A 20885-nucleotide genomic window follows, 5' to 3' on the forward strand; every position below is an offset into this window, starting at 1 on the left:
AGCGCGCCTTCAAATCCGATGCGCCTTGTGTATGGTCATTACAGTAATGACCATACACAAGGTAATATGTCAACCCCAAAATGGCTCCTTGCTAGAGACATGCTTACAACGCAGAGTTCAAACTTAAGGCGATCGGTTTCACATTTGAACACGGAAATAGAGCAGCGGCAAGAGAGTTCAACGTTAACGAGTCAATGTTTTAACTTGCTGTCGGTTAAGTGAACTGTGTCGCTGCTTTATTAATTAAATGAGTTTTACTGACATCTGACCGTCGCTATATAAATCAGGGTGTAGTGTTCTGTTGGAATTCCCTTGAGCGTAGCTCCATCTAGTGGATGCATTGTAGATTGTGTCTTATAATGCGGTGCGTCCAATACAGTATATGAAAAAAATGACAAAATCAGCCATTCATTGAAGGTGCGCCTCATAATGCAGTGTGTCTTTTTGTGTGGAAAATACGGTAGCGAAGAATGAGAATTTAATAGGATGAAATAAATTTAAACAATTTTAAAAAATAAACTAAAAATGGATGGCGCTAGACATTGTTAATTTTCTAAAAAGACAGACATGCAGTTCCTTGACTAACCTGACCTCTTTAACTCAGTTTTAAATGTACACTTGTACACTTGTATTTTGCACTCACTGATTGTCTTCTGTACCGATGAGCTGTGAGGAGTTTATCCTGATTCGAGTCTGCGGAGCACGGGTGTAGTTTAAGCCTCTGGCTTGGTCCTTGCGAGGAGAACTGACGAGACCGGATAGTGTTGGGCATGCCACCGACATCGACGACAAAGAAAAGAAACGTGGCAGCCAGTGAAAAAGGATGGCCCCAGAGAGAGAGAGAGAGAGAGCCCAGCAGCAGGCTCATGGCCAGAGGAGAGGAGGAAAAGGGACAAAGGCTAAAAGAGGCCTGTCATCCAGCCAGAGGGGGAAAAAAAACAGCAGGAAAGACAAAAGAAGAGAGGAACAAAAGAGGGAGAAAGAGGAAGTGGCTTCAGCCTTTAGAAGCTGTGAACTCAAGCCAGTCCTCTCCCACAGTCTAATGTGGGCACCAGTTGCGACTTGTCTACCCCCTCTCTCCAGTCCAAGTAAGATTCGGACACAGGGTGAAATTAAATCACTCTCTGTTCTATATCACACAAAAAGACATTTGTAGCTGCCCTCGAGTGTCACGGGACTTTGGAATGCAAGCATCTCGGGATGGAAGATGGTCTGCATCCTCCCTTAGAAATCCACATCCCCTTTTAGGCACACCAGTGTACTCTTGATGATGATGACAGAAGTTCCTTGAGGCTTGTAACGGCGTTGTGACTGGAGCTATCAATTACAACATGCAGCATTTTATTTCTCCAAATCTTTGCAAGTGTTTACATTTTCAAAAGATCACTTCGATGCCATTCCAGGGTTCCCACTCTTCCCCTTGCTTTTTATTTATGGACCGTTAATGACTTTTGAGGACCAATTTATCCATTTTTAAGGACTTTTTCTCCATTCGGCGGGGGATTCACGGTGGATTTAATGCCCGCCCAGCAATACACGGGCTGAACAGAAAGCCACATATCACTGAGCTGGTGTTCAAATCATTGCTCCCAAAGGAAGGGCACAGCTTTATTTTTAGGGGCAATCACTTAACCCTTTATTTGACATACTGTATGTCAAATTTTCACTTTCCTACCTGTATCACAGGTAGGAAAATGAAGAAAACGTAATTCATTCTCAAAAAAAAATACAAAGAACATTTTAAATTGAGAAAATATAAAACTTCAATTTATTTTCGAATAAACACAACACTAATAACAAGCTAATGGTCATATGGGTCACCTGGACAGGGTTTAGAAAAATCTGGTTTCACTAACAGTAGTACTGATTGCCCGTCTTAGCAGTATCCAGTATACCTGAACAGCTCAAATGCATGTCAGAAGTCTAACTCCCAAATGGTCCAACCCTATTATTTTCCCTCATTTCACCTTCAATGATCAGACATGTTTTATAATGACAAATATGAAACTGATATGACAATTAGGGAATAGCAGACAGTGACTTAGTTTTCTCCTCAATCTCTTTTACAAGTTCTTGGCGATCAATTTTCTTCTGTTTTGCTGTGTGCCTCAATGCATTTGACTTGACCAGGAGGCTATGACAAGTTTTACCTCTCACGGAGATGCCCTTCTTGCACACTCGGCAGTGGGCCGACGTATAATCGCCAGCAATTTTTCCGACCCAAACACGGAACTCTGGCTTCTCCAGCCACGCCACTTGAAAATAGCATTGTCCTGGAATATTTGGAGCGACGCCACTCGAGCGAAGCGCGCCTCAGCAGTCGAAAGTCCGCTGCTCTCTGCTGTGTGTGCGTCCCCGCGAACATGTACGCACGCGCACGTCTTTTGGTTTCAACCAAGCAACCGACATCACAAATCAAATACGCTTTGACCTACGACAACAAAAAACTAGCCTAACCGAGACAACAGCTAATCTTAGCTGACGCACACACAGCAGAGACAAGCGGACTATCGACTGCTGAGGCGCGCTTCGCTCGAGTGGCGTCGCTACATATTTGTCTGTCACTTGTTGAGATCGATAAATTTGATGAATAGATTTTTCCAGAAAATATGGTAATTGTTTGACGAGCCTGCAACCAAACCATCCATTCACTGCCCCAGGGTGGCGTCAATCTATTGTTGTTTCCCGGAATGACCCGAAGTGATCACGTGATCATCATCGGAACTACCGTATTTTCACGACCATTCGACGCACCGTATGGTTGGGGGCAGTCTCATTAATGGGTGCTATTTCTGTATTTTACACATAGACAAAACGCACTGTATTATTGGGCGCAATTTTAAAGTGGTAAAACATACGTCAGCTTAAACATACGGCATGCATGCGCGCACGCTAAAAACACGTTAGCTTGTAGCATACGGTAGCATGCCAAGACATACAGATACAAGCTAAAAACACGTTTTTAAAAAGGCAACGAAGCAAAACGGAGTTCCGTTGTATTTTATTTAGCCATCGTACAATGTACTCACGTTTTTCGATCAATCATCACCCAGAAATCCATCAAAGTCCTCATCCTCTGTATCAGAATTGAACAATTGTGCAAGTACCGGTAATCCATCAAAAACGCCGTGTTCCCTCTCGTTGTCAGTCACTCTCATTGCCATGTGGCTCCACAGAAATGATGCCGGCTTTGCCAAAAACTCGAACAACAGTGCAAGCAGACACATTCGTCCAAGCAGCCACAATCCATTCGCAAATTGTGGCGTAACTCGCCCGGCGCTGCCTCTCACTCTTTGTAAAGTTGTGTTTGCCATCGATCATTCATTGTTCCCATGCCGCTCGCAACTTTACTTTGAACGCCCGGTTGATGCCGATGTCCAGCGGTTGGAGTTCTTTAGTCAAGCCTCCGGGAATAACGGCAAGCTCAGAGTTCATTTGCTTGACTTGGTTTTTCACCGCTGCTGTGAGATGGGCACGCATGCCAAAAGCATAACCGATGGCTTGAAGTTTGAACTGAGCTTCGTAGGCGTGTCTCTTTGTAGAATTTATTTTCGGGGGTTCTTAGAAACCAAAACCGAAGTTGTTTTGCAACAATGCACATAGCCACACTCTATACAGGTGTTGGTACCTGCTTGTAGCGTCCCTTTAGCGTCCACTTACACGCCCACCCTTCACTCATTGGCGGACTGCTTCCCCGCATGCCAGTCACTCACGACTGCCTTTTCTCTCTCTTTCTCTCCATATATGTATATATACACGCCCACCCTTCACTGATTGGCCTGTCCACAGTCACTTCCGCCTTTTCTCTATATAAACAGCGTGTCGGCTGTCAGTCAGGTTTTGGAACTCAGCGCATAGACAAGACGCTCCACATCATAAGGCGTCCTGTCCATTTTGGAGAAAAATTTTGACTTTTAATGGCGCCTTATAGTCGTGAAAATACGGTAATCTGAGACGGCGGAGAAGCAGAGCGGGTACCAGGTCCTGCATGTTCCGACAAAACTATGAATTGAAAGGGTGGAGGAAATGACATACACAATGACACCGCAGGTTAATTTTTATGGATTTTAGAAGATTTCCCTGAAAATTATGGACAATTAAGAACATAATTTTACAACTTCTTTTTTTATTGATTTTTATGTACTTTAAGGACCCGTACGAACCCTGCATTCCCAGGAAATAACAATGTCCCACCAGTGTTAGAGCTATTCTTCAAACAGGCACGCGGGCTACTCATGTGACCCTTGTGGGCTCCCTGGCGCCCTTGGGCACCAGAGGCGATTGCTCTAAGACTGCAAGGGAAGCTCAGCTTCACCTAAAATGTCAAAAAGTAAGTGATCAAATATACGTGTGTACGTACAATTGCGTGGACATGTCATTGACTAAATATACGCTACAACGCGCTCAACTTTTGTTCCGAATCAGCTTCTTATTACTGGTTACGACGCGACTCTCTTCTCATTCATTTCCGCAGCTTCACTGTGCTTTAAAATGTGTGGACGCTGAGCGTCGACCACATGGACGCTGGGCGTCAAGAGAGTTCAGTGTAGGTTGTCCCAATGCATTGAAACGAGAAAGGAAAAGGAACGGAGAGTAGAATTCACGTATAAATAAACTGACACATTTTATGATGTAAGCCAAAATTGAGCTTCCCCTCCTTGACAGACCAGCATCCGCCACTGTTGGGCACCATTGTACGGGGTTCTTCTGTACAATGTTTTCTCTCCCATTTCTCTCTCTAAAGCCACAGTTGGAATTCAGACAATTTGCTGCCATTGCAAAATGCTTCATTCCAATTTTCCACATGTATTTATTATTACCTTGGTGTTTAATAACGTTCACCTTTTCCTATAATTGCCTGTTATCTCATATCTACCTCTTTGCTACTCAGGCTGCCAAACGTGTCTGTGACTCCCTGTGTGACTCCTGCTTGTCGTCTTTCCTGGTGTTTCGTCTCCGTTGCTACAAGCAGCAATCCAATTTGGTCTCTAGTTGAGGCTGGTCTATCCCTAAGGATCCCATTGTTGCACATGTGCAAAGACCTGAAATACATCCAATGTCTTATCTATTGTCCATCTCAATCACATAAAAGCTCTGTACAATGTTGGCACATGTGTCAAGCACATCTGAGTTTGATATGCACTGTCAGGCTATCTTCCACTAACCTTTGAGTCCCAAAGAAAGTTGCCATGGTGACTGTACCCGTTCGGCATGAAGAGACAAGCCAGTCGTCAAAACCTAAATGATCCTTTACAACGTTTTTTTCCTTTATCCTCTCCAACCCTGCTCTTCAAATGACAGTTTTTTTTTCACAAAGAAAGAAAGAAAGAACCCCCCACCCCCACTAGTAAGACTTTTAGCCTTGAAAACGCTGAAAACAAAGCACATACAGCATCTCACAAAAGTCACAAGATCCCTGTGCCCACATATTATTGCAAATATATTTCTGTTCATCGACCAACAGTGAAAAAGTGACACTTTGCTACAATGTAAAGTAGTCACGATGCAGCTCACTTAGAACCATGACTGCCAGCATCGGCCATGACATACTGAAGCAGCGCATAATATCCTCCCTTCGGAAACTGGACGACAGGACAGTATTTCAACATATCAATCCGAGACACACCTCTAAGATTCCCACTACCTTCCGAAAGAATCTCAGGGTGAAGTTGATGGACTGGTTAAACATATATCCAGACCTAAACGGAGCATCTATGGTGCAAACTTGTTTTCAGAGGTCTGCTGAGTGTTAGTATTGAGTGTCGCACAAAGGAATTAATCACTCACAATCATTTTACACAGCGTCAGTCAGCCACTTAATGAAAACAGCAATGAGAATACTGTGTAACAGTGTTTTCACAGTTCTTTCACTTAAAATGTACCTGTGCGCTGCAGATGTTTGTCTCATAAGCCATTCATTGCAGTTGTCAGATGCGACATGTTTCCTCTCGATGATATCGCAGTTCCTTTGTGACTCAAACAGCAATTACAAAAGTGGCAGACTCGTGGGTGATTGTGTTTGTGTTTCACAATTAATTTGTTCGCTAGCAGGATACAGTACTTATTGTTCATCACTCAAAATGGCAAAAAGTGAAAACATGTTTTACTCCTTTACCCAGAATCTGTCCAAAGTTACGTCTTTATCGTTGGTACTTACACAAACCAGCTCTTCACAACTTGTGTGGGATTCAAACAACAAAAATAGTCTTTCTTTTGCACAGACTGAAGTAATTACATCTGATGTGTTTTGTTCTTATAGCTGATGAAGATGCGGGTGATGGTGAGATACAAAATAGAATACTCTGGATAGTGTGTGTAACTTGTATTTAGTTTAGTAGTATTTGTAGTGTAGTTTAGTGTAGTGTAGTTAGTGTAGTATTTGGGATGGACTGCAAGCTAATTGCACGAGTGAACTATTAGAGCAGTGTGAAGCCAGATGGTGTGGGCTACCTACCCTGCTCCCTTTACAATTGCCAAGTGTTTGTATGTGTATAGAATTGCGTGATATGTCTGCCCCCTAGTGTTTCTCTTCTCTTTGAATCTCATCCCTTCTCTTTTCTCCTCTTCTCATCTCATCCCATGAAGGACGTAATATTCTGAGCCTGCCAAATCGGTCTCTGCTCCTACATCTTATTAAATCACACAGAAGTGAAAACGTTAACTGCGGCAGCCGAGATACCAAAGGAGCCAGCAGAACCCCCCACCTGTAATTAACATGACACGAAGTGACTGTGCAATGAGGGGAACATGTAGCTGTGACATACTTCTGTCAGCCGTTGACAGACTCGGATTAGCAGAGTCTGCAAAAGTTGAGACGACGGATGGTAACTAATTTCGGCCCACACTTTTGAGTCGGTTTAAAGAAAGGACTTTATTAATATGAAACAGGAATATGCAAAAGTACTGGATATCTCCATCTCCACTTTTCTGAGGTGGTTTAAGTATGGCTATTAAGAGACTATCTGAAGTTTATTATGATCCAAATTCATTTTTATTTTATGTTGCATCCCAGTAATTGGTGTTTTAGATACATGCATAAGTCAGATTTAACTTCAGCAATCTTAAAATGGAATATTTTTATGCTCTACATTTGTGGCTCCAACTTTTCTTAAATTGTTACCAACAACTCTAAATTGACTTTGCCAGCGAGGAAACTCACAATCCACTGACATATAGGAGGGAATTGTTGATGTGAAAATCTCTAATTGGCATTTTCTAAATTGATTGAACTATCTTTTTGTCACCATTAAATATAATTGATCATTTCCCCCTTATAAGGCTAGTTTCTACCAAGAGCACAGCATACTCTGGTGACTTGACAAAGGGTACAGTACATCACTGTCATTCATTCATGTAATTGGTTTAGTTTTTCACCACAGCATCCAACATGAGCACATACAGCAGCAGCTTCTCTTTTTTGCGATGCCAGTTGTTTTCTATCCATCCACCCATCCATTTTCTGATCCGCTTTATCCTCACAAGGGTCGCGGGGCATGCTGAAGCCTATCCCAGCTGTCTTCGGGCAGTAGGCAAGGTACCTCCCTCTACTGGTTGTCAGCCAATCGCAGGGCAACTATTCTCGCTCACACTCACACCTCGGGACAATTTGGAGTGTTCCATTAACCTGCCATGCATGTTTTGGGAATTTGGGAGGAAACCAGAGTACTCTGAGAAAAACCACACAGGCACGGGGAGAACATGCAAACTCCACACAGTAAGGCAGGAGCCGGAATCTAACCCTGCCAGTTGTTATCTATTAAAATCTAATTATTAGATAGTGATACCTCTCCCAAGACTGCAGAAGGGAAGATAAAATATGTGAGCATGGTACTGAAAAAGGTTATTTTTCACCTGTGAGACATCTGGTCCACAGATGTTTCTTCCATGCATTATATGCCCAGGATACCGATACAGCAAGGAAGTTACAAATGAAGTAGTGAAATGTCATGACGATGGAGGGACATAGGGACACAAACAGCAGTGAAAGCAAGGGAGCAAATTGATACAGTGTTTTTGCAGTGTATACTCACTCCAGTCAGCATCATCTAGCCTGAGTGTGGTCAAAGCATTCTGCATCTCATCGCAATTACTGTACAGTAAATTACCACGGTAGGGGTGGGAGGGGGGGGGGGGGGGGGACGAAATGGAAAATGGAAAAAGACGGTGGAGAAGAGGGGGGAGAGAGAGAGAGAGAGAGAGAGAGACGGCACACAAAGAGAACCAGTAGTGTTGGACAGGAGGAGGCAAAGATAGTGAAGTGGTGTACTTTGTACCTTATGGATGGATTTGGAAAGCAGCTCACTGGTGTAATTCAAGCGATAGAGCGGAAAGCCTGCACCTTGCATGCCGCAGCCAGCCTCCACCTCTGAAAATCTAATGTATGCCGTATCCACTCTGGAAGAGTATAGGGGTGTTCACACGGCACACATTTGCGCCGGCGCTGCACCGATGTATTTTGTTGCGATATATTTTACACCGCAGCAAATTTTGTGGAGCGTTCACACGTACAAAGCCGCTGAGCATGTCAGCACCGGCACAGCGTCGGTGCAGCCCCACTTGCATTCACACGGCAGTTTCTGCAGCGGAGCAAAACGACAGAAAACAAATGAGCTGTCGTGTTGGTTCTTTTTAAAACGTATACACAACTCAAGCTACTGGACAGGTACGTCCTTCTCCTTCTCGGTCTCCGTGCCTTCTCCTCGAGAGTGACCGCCCCTGAAAACGTAAATCAATGATGAGAGCTGACATGGTAGATGTTCGGAGACATTTATGACAGTGGGAAAAAATGCATAACAGTCCCATTCATCCTTCCAATTTGAACAAGTGCTGAATCATGTTTGACCCATCACGATATCAAGTACTTACCGTGTTTATCATGTATGCACACATTTAGTAGGGAGACTACTCCCACTTCTGTGGATGAGACCCCCAAGCTTTTCACGCCTGTGTGTGATGGTTTGAAAGCCTCTGGAGAACCGCACGGTGCAATTTTGATCATGACAGCGTCGCATTCAATACGTTTGGTCCAACGTAAGCACGGTCAGACCCGCTGGTGGGGAATGTTACATTTCATATACAATGAGGTCACCCGTCACAAGAGGTTTATGTGATGAAAGCCGGCGTGCTCCCCATTGTAGCTCGCGGGCACTCATCTCGTTGCTAGTTTGCGTCATCAATCACATGGCTCCAGCGAGAGGTCTGACCACTTCAAATAAGGATGCTAATGATATTGATCGGCAAGTCGTGATTAAAGTAAGAAGTGAGCGAATGAATCTGCGTATGTTGTGAGTGTGTTTGTAAGCCACAAGATAAGATGGTGCAGAAATTAGAAGTAAAGGTCAAGTCCGGTCTTAGAAAACGTAACATCATCATGGCTGTCTCACTGCTTCTGCTGCCACAGAAAGCCAGCATGGCAGAGATAGCAGCTAGCTGCACTTGTGACACAAAATGACGACACAACACTTTTGTGTGAACTTGAAAACAAAGTTAAGCAATCAGTGAAAGATGAGCATTTTAGTTGTATTGAGTTTTTGGAAAACTATTGACTGTTATAAAGTGCAAGGAGAGATTTCATTGTTAATGTCTTCATGTAACTTTGACATGCTGAGCCTGGGAACTCCTTGCACAGTTTGTCAGAATTTTAAAACAAAGTTGTCCATTTTCTAAGATGGAAAAAAACCTTTAACATGTTACAAATGACAGAAGCTGTTTTATGACCATGTGCTTAAAGTCTTAAAGTGGAGGCTGCTCTGTTGCGTTCTTCTTTTCAGTCTTTGCAGCTAATGCTGACGAGTGCTGATCAAGCTCCCATCGTCAATGCTGCAACATTATGAGTTCCCTTTGTGTGTTTATCTGCACTCCCACAGTGACATCTGATCGACAGACTTGAGTAATGATGGTGGGGTGTCTGCATTTATGCTTTTTTAAGCCAGATAATTATGGAAAGTGTTCTCCAGTAAGAGTCCAATCCGCAATGAATTGGTAGCATGAAGGACTGGCCAATTTTAAATCACAAGAGCTCTTATTTTATTGGCTGCTGACTAGTTCAGGAAGCAAGCAAGTTGAGCATCTGAATTAGATGACTAGATTTAATTAACGGAGCCCCCAGCCCCTCACGACCTCGGCCACACACTGGTACATGAATAGGTGGCCTGCCTTGTTGGGAATTCAACAGGATGTGTGCACACACATACATGGACATACGTCTCAAAAGCCTCCTCGGGGCCTCAAAGGTCAGACCGACAGAGAAAACATGCAACAAAGAGCCTGAAAGAATCAGACATGAAACAAGTCAGAAAGGTTTTTTGTTTTTTTTTTTAAATAAGGAATGCAAAGTAACATGTAGAATCCCATCAATACGATAACTCAACTCAACTCAACTGTATTTATAGAGCACTTTCATACAGCCATCACTGCATACAAAGTGCTGTACATGGAGCAATTTAACATATACAATAAACAGTAAAACAAATCGGTAATAAAGACAGTAGAAAGCACCAAACAGTAAAAACCAAGAACAAATCTAAGTCATGCTGAGTTGAATGCCAAAGAATACAAGTGAGTTTTGAGGAGGGTTTTGAAGATGGGCAGCGAGGAGGCTTGCCGAATGTTCAGTGGGAGGTCATTCCAGAGAGAGGGACCAGCAACAGAAAAGGCTCGATCCCCTCTGAGCCTCAGTTTAGTTCTTGGTACTTCTAATAATGTCTGGTCCGCAGACCTGAGGCGCCGGGCAGGTGTGTAGGGGCGGATGAGCTCAGAGAGGTAAGGTGGTGCGAGATTATTTAGAGATTTGAAAACAAATAAGAGGATCTTGAAAATAACTCTAAAATGTATGGGGAGCCAGTGAAGGGATGCCAGAGTAGGACAAACTGATACCGGTATCCAATAACTCTTTTTTTGTATTCTATAAATATGTTATTGCCACTTAAAAGAAAAAAATAAATAATTACATCCCCATTCCTACTAATCAGAATCAGAATCATCTTTATTGGCCAAGTATGTAGAACACACAAGGAATTTGTCTCCGGTATAACACGCTGCATTAGTATCATCGTAAACAACAAATCATTGAACCATTTTAGAGTAACCAGTAGCAGTATTTGTAGTACAAGAAGAGTGACTACGTCAGTGACTGTTTAAGGAGTTAATGGCTAGAGGGAAGAAGCTGTTTAAGTGTCTACTGGATTTGGTGCGCATGGATCTGTAGCGTCTGCCTGAGGGGAGTAGCTGGAAAAGGTGGTGGGCAGGGTGCGGGGGATCCAGGAGGATTTTCCGTGCCCTTGTCTTGATTCTTGCAGTGTGCAAGTCCTCAAGAGTGGGTAGGGCGGTGCCAACGATTTTGTAGCGTGTTCGTAGCATGGTATCAAAAAGTGATGAGCGACAACGTCACTGTATATGAGGCGGCTTTCGGTCTAATTTTGCTGATATCGGGTTGATCCAAGTGACAATGTTTTTCCCCAATAACGGTCCAACAGTTATCATGCATCCCCACTTTCTATTAACTGCTTCTTCTTTGCAACTCATTTCCCTCAAGGTAAAACGAAGGGGGAAACCATCATATGTCACTCACTATGTTTGTCTGGATGTGCATTGAAACAAACGGCTGACTGTAGCTTCCTCCACTCTTCTAACTAGCACAAAAGAAATACAACAGTTTCCCATATGGTATGAAATCTCGTTTCACCTCAGCTATAATAAATACAATCAAGCATATTGCACTGATGTTTTACTTAGATTTTCTGACTGTTAAATCACAATGCGGAAGACCAGCTTTGCTAATATTCTCAGAGGCCCTGTAAGTTTATGACATGTCAGGGTTGCAAAACATGATACCCCTCAAGTGCTCATATTCACCAAAGACTTCAAAAGACGACAAAGGGCTTCCTTCTTCCCAGCCTTAAGTCTTCCAGATGGAAGCAACGTCTTGCTATAGCAACCTAGCGGTATCTTGAACTGGTCATTTGCCGTCAAGCTCTTTTGGCAACGTTCACATCATGTTTGCTTGGTTGCTAGGCAACACAGACCACACAGAGTCTCACTTGGAACTGTAACAAAGTGTATTCGGGCAGTGAAGCATTACACTTTCCAACGTAGACTAGAAAAAGTATTTCGTTGTGCGTTTTGAACTTTTTATGAGGGACCCAGAGGTTTGCTGTTTATAGCCTGAGCCCAAGGCACTTGTGTAATTTGAAATAACATTTCTACCCGTAATAGAAAATACTCCCTTCTCATTAGCACCCATCGCCTGCAGTGCCTTCATAAAAAGGACCTTGTCCCTCTCTACCTTCCTTGTACAATTACATTGTACGAGCTGCCAATACGAAGCTGGAATTTGATTTGCACATGCTTTACCCTGATTCAAATGGCCAAGCTGTCTCCCAGAGCTATTGCCTCATTGCGTTTGTAGAATAATGATGCAGTGCTTTCTAGCATTCCAGCAGTCCTTTCTTGTCTTTCATTCAGCAGCACAGTCTTTTGTTCCACAGTGAAGTTCCCCGAAATTGGGTAGTTTATGGAAACCCTGATGTGGCAATTAAACTGTAACCTCGAGCTTTGATCTGGTGTTACCCTCTCTTATCTGCAACAGCCAAAAACATAGATCATGCTTGATTTGAGGTTGCTCACGTCACTTGGCCTCTGTCCGTTTTCTTTCTTTGTAATGAGTAAGCATTTATATTTTTAACCTGGGTCACCCAACGAGTGCAGCTTTGGGTTTTTTTTAAACTGCGTTCATACCTCTAATAAATTTCTGGCGTCTCCCTCTTTAGGATTATATTGAGTCTATTTTCAAATGAAGACAGTTCAGTGCTTTCACATTCTTTTCCCTTTTCACCCCGACATAGTTCTCCTCATTCTCAATTGATTCTCCTTAGTGATAAGATTAAGATTAAGATATCCTTTATTTGTACCGCAATGGGGAAATTACAGTCAGAATTCAGAAAGGAAAACACTGGGTAGGGAGAGGGAAAAAAACACGCTCGAACTATCCTCTTCTGAGGATAATTTAAGTCCAGGATAAAAAAAGACCCTAGCACATAAATAAGCATATGACAGTTACAACAAGTCACAAGACATAAGATTAAGATTAAGATATCCTTTATTTGTCCCGCAATGGGGAAATTACAATCAGAATTCAGAAAGTTAAACGCTGGGTAGGGAGAGGGAAAAAAACCCACCCTCGAACTATCCTCTTCTGAGGATAATTTAAGTCCAGGATAAAAAAGACCCTAGCACATAAATAAGCATATGACAGTTACAAGTCACAAGACATAACATGTAATAAGGGGGAGGATGAATGGGAAGGGGGGGGGGGGGGGGGGTGACCGCGACGCGGCCGAAAAATGACCAGCTGCACGAACGGACACGAGCACTCTGCATATCGAACCACGTCACGGGGGGAAAAAGAATCGGAGCGATGAAGACGGTGATAACAAGGATGTGTATGCGCGTGTGGTTGTCCAGTTGTTTATGTGTATGCGTGTGCGGGTCATAGCTGCTTCGTCAAGGTCTGCTCATCATGAAGACAGTCCCGGCTTATCAGTCCATGGCCGAGAAGGAGGGGGGTGATGGTGGGGGCCCTAGATTCCATGCATGCTTCCATCCAGGTGAAAGGGCCAGATAGCGTTGTTTGTTTTGGAGGGACGGCCGCCAACAATTTCAGACAGCCTTGAGTCCTTGGTCTGTATCTCTTCACTGGCGCCGATCAGCCGAATCCAAAAAACTCTTTCCGCAGCGCGGATTCCAACTTCTCCGTGATGTTGTCGATCGCGCGCAGTCGCTCCAAAACCGCATCAATATTGCGGTTGAGCTCAGTCACCGCTTGAGTCTGAGTGTTGGACATTCGCGCCAAACCATCCAGAATGACCGGCAGCTTCATCATTTCCAATAAAGCCGCTCCCGTCGGTTGAATTTTGCGATAGAACAGAAAGCTGCCAACACCAAACAGCAGCATACCTGTTATCAAAAGGCCAATAATGTAGATGTCTTCCACATCCTCCACGGACAGTATTGCCAGGCACACCGGTCTCCACTGTCTCCATGGATCCAGGGCGTATCCGGCAGCAAATGTCCCCGGAGGGCAAGCAGGCTCCCCACTGCCTGCTCTTTTCGTCGAAAAAATTTTGTCGATTGCATCGAGAGACCAGCCAACTAATTCCATGGTTAGTTCTTCGGATGAAAATACGGTAGGAGGCTAGGAAAAGTTAGACAAAGACAGCACAAAGACTAAGTGGCGAGCAAGGAAAGGGTGGGGGTGGAGGGCAGGAGCTGAGCAAAAAGTCCCTTACCTGGAGCTGGTAAGGGACTCCTTACCACTTCATGGCTTCCTACCTTCCACAGCCTTATTTCTTCCTCATATCCATCCTCACTTGACGCTTTCCCTTTTCCCTTACAGAAGCGTCCGGGCAGGACTTTGTGACGTTGGACTACCGTCTGCGGTACTACCCCAGCATCACCTACGCGGTCATCGGGAGTGCCATCATCTTCGTGTTGGTTGTAGCGTTGCTGGCCTTGGTGCTTCATCATCAGAGGAAGAGGAGTGTTCTGCTTCCCACTGGTGTAAGGGGAGCCTCCCACAACCAACAACCGTTGCTGCTGTCCCGCTTGGTCATCTTGGATCACGGCCACATGCATCCCGGTGATCCGGGTCTCTCTCCTGGCTCCCCTTCTGCAGTCAACCAATTTAGCTCATCTCCTCAGATGCTGCGAATCCTGTCTGATGATACCCTTTGTTCGACTGCACAGCCAGTGGAGACGCCTCCATCATACTCTCAGGCCGTCATGGATGTCAGGTAAAAAATAATAATAATGGTCAAAAAATACTGGATGCTGTATAGTTGGGAAATGCAACAAGATATATCACGACTATTTCAAATTGGCTGATAATGGTTTATATGTACATATACAGTATATATACTATATATATATATATATATATATATATATATATATATATACACACACACACACAGACTCGCGCGCACACACACATTATAAAATTAGGACCTAGAATTTAGGCTGAATTTCGGTCATTTTATTTCAACATATAATATTTAACCTTCAATCATAGGTCAATGTAACTGAAAAAAGTCCAATAAACTGGTCAAGATCAAGATTAAATAAGGGTCTTTTTAAACGTAATAGGCATAGTCGGGCGGGGCAATAGGGCTGAAAAATGTTTCACTGTTCAAGTATTTCATATCAATCAATATTGATAGATCTTTTATTAACAGTTTTTGTGTGTATTGTGTATTTTATTTGACTGATTGTCACTTGGGTGTGATGCACCTCATCATTATTGTTGATTTTCATTGGCAAAAACTAATACAAGAAGGTTCTTTTTGGGTCTGCTGGGTTTTCGAGCATGCCCAGTTGAGCTCATTGCCACATCTTTGTATTATTTGAAAGGAAACGAAACATGACAAAAATCAACACGCTTTGTCGGCAAATACCATGGTATTGGTGAACCCCAACGATTTGTCAATTCACCTTCAATATATTTGTGATTTTCTGCAATGATACAAAAATGATTGGCGTTGTGTATGTGGACAATGTAATATTATCATTTACCAATGCGATAAAGATAATATCATCTGAAAATATGAATAGAATAATACTATACATACCGCATGTGCTTTTCTGGGTTGGCAGGTGATTGGCATTCTGTTTGAGTGTTTCACTGCATGCAGTGCAGCATCTCTGCATATTTTAATGCTCTTTCTTTCATCCCTGTATCCGGCATGGTAATTCGAAGGCTTCTAGCGAACAGCTGAAGCGTTTAAAGGAGGCTATGATGCCCCAAGAGAAGGTAAACCTCTTGGATTTGGATAAGGAAAATGTTGCAATGCAACATCTCGCCATTATGATGTGAATGACAGTACCGTATGGATGTCATTAAAATTCTGCAGCGCCATTCGCATTAGCATGGAAACAAACATATGAAACATTCTTCGTCTTCGTGACAAAAACAACAGCAGCAACTCATGCCTATCATGTTTGTATTCAAGCCCGTCAGAAAAGTCACGCCAAATCAAACAATTACTTTGTCGTCATTCATCAGACTGTACAATCCGGCAAATTCATCATCCTCTTCGTCAGCTGGTTCATGTACTGTTAAACTTGTCCTCATTACAATACTGTAACAAAGTTTAAAGATTTATTTTGCCGTGCACTTACTACATTGTATGTACTTAGCTGCAAGCCATTTATTTTTAACGGAATAGCAGTGTTATAAGTTGTTTGGAAGACTTTAAGAAGTCAAAGGATTTGGGGGGCAGGGAGGGTGGGCTAATAATTAATCTTGTATTTACTGTTTGAAATATTGCACTGTTTATCGATGCAGAAAGAAAAAAAGGCAGTTGTGCACAGCACAGAGACAAAAAAAAAGTGAACTTAGGGAGAATTGTACATGCTCTCAGCTTTTCGCCAAATCACGGGAGGGCTCTAGCCACATCCCTGTACATCAGTCTCTCCTTTGCTCTCGCCGTCCGTAATGGTAGATATTGTCAACCATTGTAAACCACATATTTTTATTTCTCATATTTGTCATTTATAAATATGCATTTCTAATAAAGACATTATTCGGGGTAATTTTCCTTGTCACGGAGCACATCTTAATGGAGAAAGAACATTCTGTGACTTGTGCTCACATTCATCGTTTGTTTTTGTTTTCCTCCAGTCGGCCTCCCTGGTTTGACCTCCCACCTCCTCCTTACCTCCCAGATGGGGAAGAAGCTTCCGAGGGCGACTTGCCCCATTACGAGAGCCCTTCTTCATCTGTCGCCGTCAGAACTACGTCCTCAAACAGTCAGCCCAGTTCAAATTTTACTTGACAGTTGGCAGATCAGCTTTAGCCACTCTCCAAGTGACTCCCTGGTAGCTACTGCAGGACTTCACAAAGGCGCACATTCCAGAGCGCAGACCTGCTGAGAGCACAACTACAGGAGACTGAACAACGTTGAGAAGTCACCTCATCTTGAAACTTAGTCTTGTGTCTTGGCTCCCCCTAGTGGACACGTATGCAGAGCCACATCTCTGTCAGAATGAGTCGTTACTTCATTTCATTTGAATTGATTCCACATTAAGAGGTGCTCGCTATTTTCTTAACCAGTTGCCACTCCCTTAGAGAATTATCTCAAGTTATTTAGTAAGACTGTGTTAAGAGTGCCAATAAGATATTTTTTTCACTGCGGAACAGTAAATAATTAAGTCCGACGAGGTCTTTTTGAGGTTCTAGGCAACTGTATATATACTGCCTCTGCTCTCAATAGAGGTGTGTGTAAAGCCATTTCAGGAAGTATTCAATATCCTTGTTATTGAGCATAAGATCCATTTTCCTTCTTGTTACTAGTAGGGATAGTTCAGCACACGACAAGATTTTGCATACATGCACAAATGGCTTTATGCAAAACTGTTGAAGGGTTTAGTTCTTGATATCTAATTTAACGTCCAAGTATGTGTTTGCTCTTTGTCTCACTAGTACAACGAGACCGTAAGCTGGCAGGACAACTACTTGTAACTAGTGAGACTACTGCTTGGTACTAGTACTAGACACATGATACAATTCTACTTAATAATATAATAATAATAGATTTTATTTATAAGCGCCTTTCAAGACACCCAAGGACACTTTACAATAACAAAAAACACAAAACAATACGGGTTGAGCAGCGGCAGCCAAAACGCGCCAGCGTTCACTCAACCCGAAAGTCAGAAAGAAACAAGGGTTGTTAACATCTAGCACTTCACGAGAACAGCTTTTGCCTCACTAGTAGTTGTCCTACTAGTAAGTGTCCAAGTTGTCCCAACAGTGAGAACAAAGAGCAATTTGATGCCCTACTACCCTCTGAATAGTCTTACTAGTGATGACAGCAGGTGTACTAGCACGGCCCTTTAGCTCGATATCAAGTACAGTGAACCCTCGCTATAACGCGGTTCACCTTTCACGGCTTCGCTATTTTACATGCAACGAACCTCCCGCGATCGACCCATGACCGCACGTATACACGCACGCACAGACACAGGCCATGATGCGCAATGGCCATAACGGCCCCTAACATGAACAAAACAGAAAAATAAAGTAGATACAAGAATTTGTGAGTTGATGAAAAGGAAATCATTCCCTACCTGAGTACAGAACTGATGCGAGGCAAGGGACGCACTTTTGCGGCGTGTTAAGTGTGGAAACGATCATACGTACGTGTACCGTTTTAAACTGCTTCTCCTGGCACTCCAGATTCCCATTCTTTGAAACAAACTTCATCCATCCATCCATTCATTATCGGAACCGCTTTATGCTCACGACGGTGGTGGGCATGCTGGAGCCTATCCCAGCTGTCTTCGGGCAGTTGACGGGGTACACCCTGAACTGCTCGCCAACCAATCACAAGGAACGCATAGACAAACAACCATCCGCGCTCACACTCACACCGAGGGACAATTTAGAGTGCTCTATTAACCTGCCATGCATGCCAGAGTCGGAATCGAACCCCTATCCCAGGGTTTTGGGGGGTTTTTTTGGGGGGGGGAATGCGGTAAACGAGAGTTCATTGTCCATCGAATAAATGCTCAAAACGGCTTTCGATGGATGTGCTGCTTTTCAACCACAGTAAGTCTCCCCAGGAACCTTTTGAGGACCAGTTTGTTTTGACAACCCCACTCAAATATGCTCTTTCTTCCTGATTTGTGACCACATATTATTTTCAAAACTGAGCAGTGTTACGCAAAGAGGCTTGGGATCGGTCCTCCAAAACAGCGGAAAAAACACTCAGCCCCTGAATCGGTACATGGGTAGTGTCAGCAAGATATGCAAGTGATGTTATTCCACTCAGTGGAAATCGACTTTGGTTGCACCTCATTCAAAGTCACCTCTGCATTCATTGTTTCCTGTATGGGAGGTTTTTTTTGTGTGTGTTTAAAACATTTGGCGACTCCAATAGAAGTATAAAACATTTGATATATTTGACACCTGCTATTCTGTGAATTTTCAAATCTCAGTATTGTTGCCTTATTTGGGTCAGTTAATACACTAAGCAGTATTTCAATTTTACGTTAAGCGTTGGAAAAGTGTTTGTACAAAATGTGGTCGTAAATTCACAAAAGCAGCTATCTCATTGGTACTTGTTTGTGGTTTTAATGTTTTACAAAAGAATGTATCACATGCCCACTAAGTGGCAGTTAATGTAAGACTACTTCAAATGACTTTTTAGATATTTCAACTGCATTGTTTGTAACAATTCTTATTTGGAGGTGGGTCTTTAAAAGCAACACTAGATTTTTCAGCTTCTTGTATCACAATATTTGCTAATAGCTTGTTTTAATTTATTTGGACATAAAGTGGACCAATAACATTTCAGGAAATTACAAAAAAAAAAAAAAGCAAAGAACCTACAACTACTCTGCATTTAGCTGAAGCATTCCTCCACTCAAACACAATGACAACAAAGACACTTCTGGTCATTTTCACTCTGAAGACCAACGGTGTTATGTTAGTTACAAAGAACCAGTTGTATTATGCAACAAGAATATGAGGCCATTTTACTTCAACTAAATGATTTTGATGGCACTCTGGCTTGTAAAAAGGAGAATGGTGGCTCTGTTCCTGACGTCATATGGTTCAGTGTTCTATTTTGGCTACTCAACCTGGATACATTTCATGTTGCTTGCATAATATTACTGATCGTGATTGCGTGCCCTGCCTTTTACTTCCTAATGAAATGAAGAGTGTTTATTTCAGTCTTTATTGCTATGGCTTTATTCCAAAACCTGAAAAAAAATGAAAATTGTATTTTGAATCTTCAAAAGACATTCACTGCTGATCAACTATTCTGAAAATAATAGAAAAATATTTTCTGAAATTAAATTACACATGCTGGGGAACGTTCATCCTCAATTTTCAAGATCAAAAGTGTTGTTACTTGTTTTCATCTCGGTCAGCTTGTCAGTAAATTTACTCACTGAAGGATCTGATTTTATGTGTTTGTTCTTTTGGCTTCAACCCTGTAAAAAAAATTACATTATTTACTTTGTAAAAAAAAACGTGTATACCTTTCCGCAACAAAGGAGCATCCATGTCACCTTGCTGTGCATATATATTATATTATATTATATTTTGGTATCATCAAGTCCCCTGAGTTGTGTCGTAGTTTGTGCATCATGTATATTAAAATTATGTACAATTCTCATCCTTAGACCATGAATGCATTTTGCAAAATGTTTCCGGGGTTTTTTTCCCCCAATGGAAGTACTGTACTGTAATTGGTTTTCTTAACTTATCTTCTTATCTTAATTTCCAGTTTTTGGATGTTAGGTGTATGTTCAACCACAAGATGTCAACCTTCTTCGTGAAATTGAAATCTCTTAAAGCTCCCTTCTTTTCGAATAATTGGGGAGCTTTCTTATTCATATCATTCATGTAAACTAGGATGTCTTTCACATTAGTTTTATTTTTAACAAAAACAATCTACTGTTGTTGTCCGGATAAATTAACTCATGATCCATATCTGCCCCCTTTCGTATTCATGTCAAATAACATTTGCCTTCAGTGGTCTTCAATCCTGTTCTTCAAGGGCCGCTTCTCCTGCCTGTTTTCCATCGCTCACTGCTGCAACATACCTGATTCAACTGACTGAATGGGAAACAGGCAGAACAACGTTCCTTGAGGAACAGGATTGAAGACCTCTGACTTATATGAAACCCCTCCAAGTCCATGAGAACATGAATTATTTATAATCATCATCTCCCCCTTTTTATGATTAGATTGCCCACCCCAGAATATATTTGTGTTTGCCTCAGATCACTTGTGATATGTTTGGCTTGTCAGCAAAAACTGTCTCATCATTTTACGAGTAGCACTTATCATTTGTTATCATACCACCCTCCTTCATGCA

The 20885-nt window shown here is 42.5% G+C and overlaps 1 protein-coding gene across 2 annotated transcripts in view; it reads left to right on the forward strand.

The window, feature by feature from the left end:
* Positions 1–20180, forward strand: part of ldlrad3 (low density lipoprotein receptor class A domain containing 3) — a 90728-nt gene extending 70548 nt beyond the window's left edge. The window contains exons 6-8 of one of the 2 annotated variants that reach the window (XM_086110104.1): positions 14393–14556; positions 14698–14789; positions 16676–20180. In XM_086110104.1, the coding sequence (XP_085966230.1) occupies positions 14393–14556; positions 14698–14789; positions 16676–16829 (410 nt within the window). In that variant the 3' untranslated portion in view covers positions 16830–20180. Of the gene's footprint in view, positions 1–14392; positions 14790–16675 lie in introns of both variants that reach the window. The other variant, XM_086110103.1, reaches the window with a different exon arrangement.
* The last annotated feature ends 705 nt before the right edge of the window (positions 20181–20885 follow it).

Source organism: Hippocampus guttulatus, chromosome 4, assembly GCF_054856545.1.
Source record: "Hippocampus guttulatus isolate MCC_2025c chromosome 4, RoL_Hgut_1.0, whole genome shotgun sequence".
NCBI classification, from domain to species: domain Eukaryota; kingdom Metazoa; phylum Chordata; class Actinopteri; order Syngnathiformes; family Syngnathidae; genus Hippocampus; species Hippocampus guttulatus.